The sequence below is a fragment of the Lacerta agilis genome, chromosome 18 (genome assembly GCF_009819535.1).
Source record: "Lacerta agilis isolate rLacAgi1 chromosome 18, rLacAgi1.pri, whole genome shotgun sequence".
Lineage (NCBI taxonomy): Eukaryota > Metazoa > Chordata > Lepidosauria > Squamata > Lacertidae > Lacerta > Lacerta agilis.
Window position 1 is genome coordinate 10,983,552 of NC_046329.1, and position 6,678 is coordinate 10,990,229.

Sequence of the window (6,678 nt, forward strand, 5' to 3'; positions counted from 1 at the left end):
AGCTAGCAGGACCAGCGGTCAGGGATGATGGGAAATGCAGTCTCAAATCATCTGGAGGGCCGAGGTTGAGGAAGCCTGGTCTATACGTTAAGTCTGCAAGCTGCACATATTCCGTCGGCTTAAGGCAGGCTTCCTCAACCTCGGCCCTCCAGATGTTTTTGGCCTACAACGCCCATCATCCCTGACCACTGGTCCTGCTAGGTAGGGATCATGGGAGTTGTAGTCCCAAAACATCTGGAGGGCTGAGTTTGGGGGTGCCTGCTATAGATGATAGATAGATATATAGATATATAGATAGATATAGATAGATAGATAGATAGATAGATATAGATAGATATATAGATAGATATATAGCTATATAGATAGATGATATAGATAGATAGATATATAGATATAGATAGATAGATAGATAGATAGATGATATAGATAGATATGATATATAGATAGATAGATGATAGATATAGATAGATATATAGATATATAGATAGATAAATAGATAGATAGATAGATGAAAGATATAGATAGATGATAGATATAGATAGATATAGATAGATAGGTGATATAGATAGATATATAGATAGATAGATAGATAAATAGATAGATATAGATAGATATAAAGATAGATAGATAGACAGACACAGAGAAATATAGAGATTTAGAGGTGTTCCTTGCCCCACGTCCAGAGGGGTCCTTCATGCTTCTTGGAGCAGGCGAAAAAGGAAGATGGGAATGGGGGGGCAGTGCCACGTTCCGGGGATCCCGGCGGTCCTACTCACACGACGCATTTCCGCCAGCGCCGAGACCTCGGTTCCCACGGAAGCCAAGTAGCCGGGGACGGTCTGGAGAGGGCGGTAAAGGGGGGGGGAGGCGGAGGGGGGGGGAAGAGTCAGCGCCGGGGTGGGGAGGACCGGGCAAGAAGACCTCTCGGCGGGCAGGGTGGGGGTGTCGGGACGGAGAGAAGGGGGTTAGGAAAGGAGCCCCGGGTTCCAGGGGGACCCCGTCCTTCTCTGTCGGACCCCCCCGGCTGGGGCAAGGAACGCAGGGTCCCCTCGCGAGTCAAGCGGATTCGGGGAGTTGCCGGGGAGAAAGAGGGAGGGGACTGCGGTTTGGTTTATATCTGGGGAGCGGCCGCCCCGGAGCTCACCTGGGCAGGTGCGGTCCTCTCCGACGGGGGAATCATGTCCGGAAGCAGCACCTGCGGAGGATCGATGCCCTTGCTCACTTTCTGCTGGATGAGGTGCATGGCCAGGGCGAACTGGTCCTTGTTCAGTTTCCCCATCTGCCTCGTGTCCGCCAAGGCCCTGCAAGGGAGGAGCCCTCAATTATCCTTCATCGTTATATATTTATATTTATTGGGCTCCATGATCACTGCAGGTGGTGACAGCAGCCACGAAATTAGAAGACGCCTGCTTCTTGGGAGAAAAGCAATGACAAACCTAGACAGCATCTTCAAAAGCAAAGACATCACCTTGCCGACAAAGGTCCGTATAGTTAAAGCTATGGTTTTCCCAGTAGTGATGTACGGAAGTGAGAGCTGGACCATAAAGAAGACTGATCACCAAAGAATTGATGCTTTTGAATTCTGGTGCTGGAGGAGACTCTTGAGAGTCCCATGGACTGCAAGAAGATCAAACCTATCCATTCTCAAAGAAATCAGCCCTGAGTGCTCACTAGAAGGACAGATCCTGAAGCTGAGGCTCCAGTACTTTGGCCACCTCATGAGAAGAGAAGACTCCCTGGAAAAGACCCTGATGTTGGGAAAGATGGAGGGCACAAGGAGAAGGAGACGACAGAGGACGAGATGATGGGACAGTGTTCTCAAAGCGACTGGCATGAGTTTGGCCAAACTGCGAGAGGCAGTGGAAGACAGGAGGGCATGGCGTGCTCTGGTCCATGGGGTCACGAAGAGGCGGACACCCACACCTTTTTGCGCCCCTCCAAGGAGCCCCATAAGAAGCTGCCTCCATCAACCCAGCTCAGTACGATTTCAGACTACAGGGATATTTCCGCCGAACCGCAGAATTCCAGGCCTCGAGGGGACCCTGAGGCTCACCTAGCCAGGGATCCAGCCCGCAGGCAGGGGATTTCCGCCCACAAAGCCGCCGAGCTCGGTAACGCAAGTCTCTGGTCCTCATGGGTGCAGAAGGTGCTGCTGGGGGCTGAGCCGGGGACCCCAGGTCAAAGCCTTGGCGACCCAGGAGGAAGAGGGGGAAGGATCCTTACGCCTCCCCCATCAGATGGGAACCAGGCGGAGGGCCTTCTCGGTGGTGGCGCCCTCCCGTCAGATGTCAAGGAAAGAAACAGCTATCTGACTTTTAGAAGACACCTGAAGGCAGCCCTGTTTAAGGAAGTTTTTAACGTTTGACTTTTTAAATATTCTGTTGGGAGCCGCTCAAGAGTGGCTGGGGAAACACAGCCAGATGGGTGGGGTAGAAATAATAAATTATTATTATTATTATTATTATTATTATTATTATTATTACCAGATGTGCGCCAGGATGTTCTGCGACAGCCCCGAATGCATGAAGATGTCCTTGACCTCCAGGCCGCTGACGAAGCCGTCCACGTCCAAGTCCGTCTTCAGGAAGATCTCGTCGTAGCGGAGTTTGTCGGTCAGGGGGACCACCCAGGACGCGGGCGGCTAGAACGAGAAAACCGGCCTTTGGTGTGGGTTGGGAACGCCGGGTGCCCTAAAAAACCGCTGTGTGGGAGGGGGGGAGGCTCATCTGCGTCCAGCTAGAGGCAACAAGATTCTCCCCCAACCACTGAGAAATTGGCTGTGGTTGCCCGCCGTTCTAAGGTAGACTGGCCCTGCCCGTGGAGGCTCCGTCGGGGGAATTGCCAGAACCCCCGAAGCAGCGTTTGGGTAAGGCCAAATTTGGGGGCCCCATAGAAGCCCAGGCTACTGTAAAGACTTAAATACAGGAGTGCCCCCCCCCCACGAGATCCAAACGCCAGAGCAAACCCTCCCCTTTGGCTGGTTTCCAGCAACTGGGAATTCAGAAGCATCGCTGCCTCCGAAAAGTGGAGCCCGTTGAGAGTTTCCCCCTCCTCCATGAATTTGCCCGATCTTTTTAAAAGGCCGCCCATGTTCTCTCTGGTGCGGAGGCACGTGCACCGTGGAACTCCCTGCCACTTGATACCTCAGCCAGATTACCCTTCCCCTCTTCGGACGCCGAGGAAGCAGAGAATGATTTTAAATCTGTTTCGGCGTTTTAACTTCTGCACGTTTCAAAGCAGGGTTTTGGGTTCCCCCCCTCCTCTTTTTTAATCTTTCGTAAACCGCTCAAAGGGGTGTGAAAACATTCACGCTCTGGCAAGCCGAAAGAAACCTATGTCCTTCTTGATCTCTTATTCCGAGTTGGGGCACTTTTTGCAATCTAGCAGCGCATAAATCTCACAAAATGATTAAGCGGGGAGGCTGCTGCCGCTGCCTCAAGTGGAAGTGAGTTCTGTAGGCCAACCGTGCCAAAGTTTGCATTATGCCCCCCCCCAGCTTCGAGAACCAGATTCGCCCACCCTGGGGCGCTTGGGAGGCCCCGATTCCTACCTGCTGCGAGTGCTTGAGGCTGTGCTTGGGCGAGAGGCTTCCGGTGCTGTTGAGGCTCGTGACGCTGCCGTGGGAAGGGGTGGAGCGCAGGCTGTCCTTGGGCGGGGGGCTGGCCGGCAGGACGGACACGGCCCCGGGGAGGGAGGCCGCTTTCTTCCGCTTGGAGGGCGGCACCAGGGGCGGGGGCAAGGCGGGCGGCACGGGCTCCTTCTCCAGCGCCCGGTAGACCAAGTGCATCGCCTGAAAGGGACCAGAGAGGGGAAAAGATGTCTGCAGGGGGGGCGACAAGGGGGAGGGCAGAGAGGCTGTGCCAAGACGGGGAGGCGCCCTGGGAAAGTCTGGCACCTTCCCCTCAACCTTGGGCAAATGAGAACCCAGCAATCGAGGTAGACTGCCTCTGCAGCTGGAGGTTCCATCGGAGAGAGCTGGCCACCCCCGGACGCCCCAAAGGGAAGAAGCCCCCCAAGCAGGACCTCCCAGCCCTCTCCCCTTCTCCCGGGGATTTTTTTTCTAATCCGCTTTCCGAGCCCGTCTAGGGCGGTGACCACCGCCGCCTGCTGCAGGAAGGGGTTCCGCAGTCCCCCTGCAGTGGCCAAGCAGACGCCCCAACGGGAGAGCTAAGACGCGGCCAGCTCAGGCCGGCAGCCGCCGATAGACTCGTTCCCCGCCGTGAATAAGCCAGGCACCCCCAAACCTTCGGCCCTCCAGATGTTTTGGGGACTACAATTCCCATCATTCCTGGCCGCTGGTCATGTTAGCAAGGGATCATGGGAGTTGTAGTCCCAAAACATCTGGCGAGCGGCAGGTTTTGGATGCCCAATCTAAGCGTTTATAAGGCCTGCAAAAGCAGCTGGGTCAGGCCCCAACCAGCCTGGTCTCCTGCCCTCCTCGCAGCGGCCAACCCGATTCACCCAAGGTGGCGGGACCCTCCTCTTCTTCTTCTTCTTCTTCTTCTTCTTCTTCTTCTTCTCCGGTGTTCTAAGGTAGACAGGCCCTGTCCATGGAGGCTCCGCTTAGGAACCAGGAGCAGCCGCCTCTGTTCAGAGGGGGCTCATCCGGCCCAGGACGGAACCGGCAACCAAGCACTGGATAAAACGTACCACGGCAAACTCGTCTCGGTCGAGGTGGCCGTCCTTATCGATGTCGCTGAGATCCCAGACCTTCGCAGCCGTCGGGAGATAGAGGGAAGGAGAGAGAGAGAGAGAGAGCACAGAAAGATATCAGGACACCTAAAAAACCTACCCCATATTGTTGTTTTTAATATAATAATAATAATAATAATAATAGTGAAAAAGTTCGCTGACCCCTGGCCCTAAGCTATATCTCGTTTAGCTGATATGTAAATCTGGCACTGGTGAGCAACCAAGTGGGCAAATTAATAATAATAATAATAATAATAATAATAATAATAATAATAATAGATAAATTTTATTTATACCCTGCCCTTCCCAGTTTAAGAACCAGGCTCAGGGCGGCTAACAGCAACTATAAGACATTGATTAAAAATGCAACTTAAAAATAGCATAAAACGACATAAGATGCAGCATCAGTATCAATAAAATCCAAAAATTCAAAAATTCAGGGGTCATTTGGGGTGGGAGGAGAAAAGTCAGTAGACATCAAATGGTCACAAGGGCTAACTGCACAAGTTGGTGCTACTAGGGCCAGCAAGGAGACTGGGGAAGAATAATTTAAATGTGGGGTCCCAAAAAGGGTTTCTTTGTAGAAAATAATAATAATAATAATAATAATAATAATAATAATAATAATAATAATAGATTATTTGTACCCCACCCATCCGGCTTGGGTCTCCCCAGCCACTCTGGGCGGCTTCCAACAAAAATAAAAATACATTTAAATGTCACACAGAACAGAAGAGGAAAGGGAAAAGGGAACAGCGGATCAGGCTAAAAACTGGGGAGGATACGGGGGGGGGGGGGGAGATGTCCGCTCACCCTTCCCAGGATATCGAGAGGCAGCTTGGAGTTCATGAGGACCGGCTTCACTTTGTCCCCCGAGAGCAAGCCGTTGACGGGCAGGAGGCTCTCGAAGATGCCGTCAAATTTGGCCTTCTCCTCCATCTGGAAGTAGAAAGGGAGGTGTGGGTCCAGGGGAAAGGCGAGCCCCTTTTTCGCGGGGGGCGCTGTGGGTCAAACCGCAGATCCTAGGGCTTGCCGATCAGAAGGTTGGCGGTTCGAATCCCCGCCATGACGGGGTGAGCTCCTGTTCTTCGGTCCCTGCTCCTGCCCACCTAGCAGTTCGAAAGCACACCAGCGCAAGTAGATAAATAGGTACCGCTCCGGCGGGAAGGTAAACGGCGTTTCCATGCACTGCTCTGGTTCGCCAGAAGCGGCTTAGTCATGCCGGCCACGTGACCCGGAAGCTGGACGCCGGCTCCCTCGGCCAGTAAAGCGAGATGAGCGCCGCAACCCCAGAGTCGTCCGTGACTGGACCGAACGGTCAGGGGTCCCTTCGCCTTTACTTTTCGCCATGCCACCCCGGGAGGAGGAGGAGGAGGAAGAGGACCCCCTTTCGCCCGAGGGGGAGACCCCCCCAATGGGAGACTCACCCTGACGGCCCAGTGAGCGTCCGAGGAGGAGGAGATCAGCAGGGGGCTTGTGCTGTCGGGCTGGAACGAAGGAGTAACGGTGCGCCGTCAAGACCCTCTCTCCGAAACGTCTCCGCCGCCCTGCCTTGCCCTCCCAAATCTCCAAATATTCGGAGGCACGGCGGAAAAGGGGTCGCCGTTTCGGGGGCCTTCCCCCCCCCCGGAGGTCTCGGAAAGCGAGCGGATAAAACGCCCGGCGCACTTACGAATTTGGGCGGAGGCAGCGGCAGGGTCAGGTTGGCGAGGGCGACGTCGTGCCCGTTCTGGGCGCAGGCCACCAGCCGCAGCGCCACGAAGAAGCCCTGGTTTAAATGCAACCGATTTATCTCCGAAATGAATAATCCCAGCAAGGGTGGGTTTGATTTAAATCAAATCACGATTCAAACCGCTAGCCGGTAAGGTTTGATTTAAATCACTTTTTCACAGAAAGACTCATTGTTGCTGGTTACAGGTAGGTAGCCGTGTTGGTCTGCCATAGTCAAAACAAAATAAAAAAATAAAATTTATTCCAAACTTAGTT

At 53.4% G+C, this 6,678-nt stretch overlaps 1 protein-coding gene across 1 annotated transcript in view; it reads right to left on the reverse strand.

The window, feature by feature from the left end:
• The window catches only part of EPS15L1 (epidermal growth factor receptor pathway substrate 15 like 1), a 30,477-nt gene extending 24,301 nt beyond the window's left edge, over positions 1-6,176 (reverse strand). The window contains exons 1-6 of the mRNA XM_033136698.1: positions 6,120-6,176; positions 5,506-5,631; positions 4,651-4,710; positions 3,551-3,790; positions 2,484-2,641; positions 1,145-1,301 (exon numbers count right to left, since the gene is read on the reverse strand). Of these exons, the coding sequence (XP_032992589.1) occupies positions 1,145-1,301; positions 2,484-2,641; positions 3,551-3,790; positions 4,651-4,710; positions 5,506-5,631 (741 nt within the window). The 5' untranslated portion in view covers positions 6,120-6,176. The remainder of the gene's footprint in view (positions 1-1,144; positions 1,302-2,483; positions 2,642-3,550; positions 3,791-4,650; positions 4,711-5,505; positions 5,632-6,119) is intronic.
• Between the last annotated feature and the right edge of the window lie 502 nt (positions 6,177-6,678).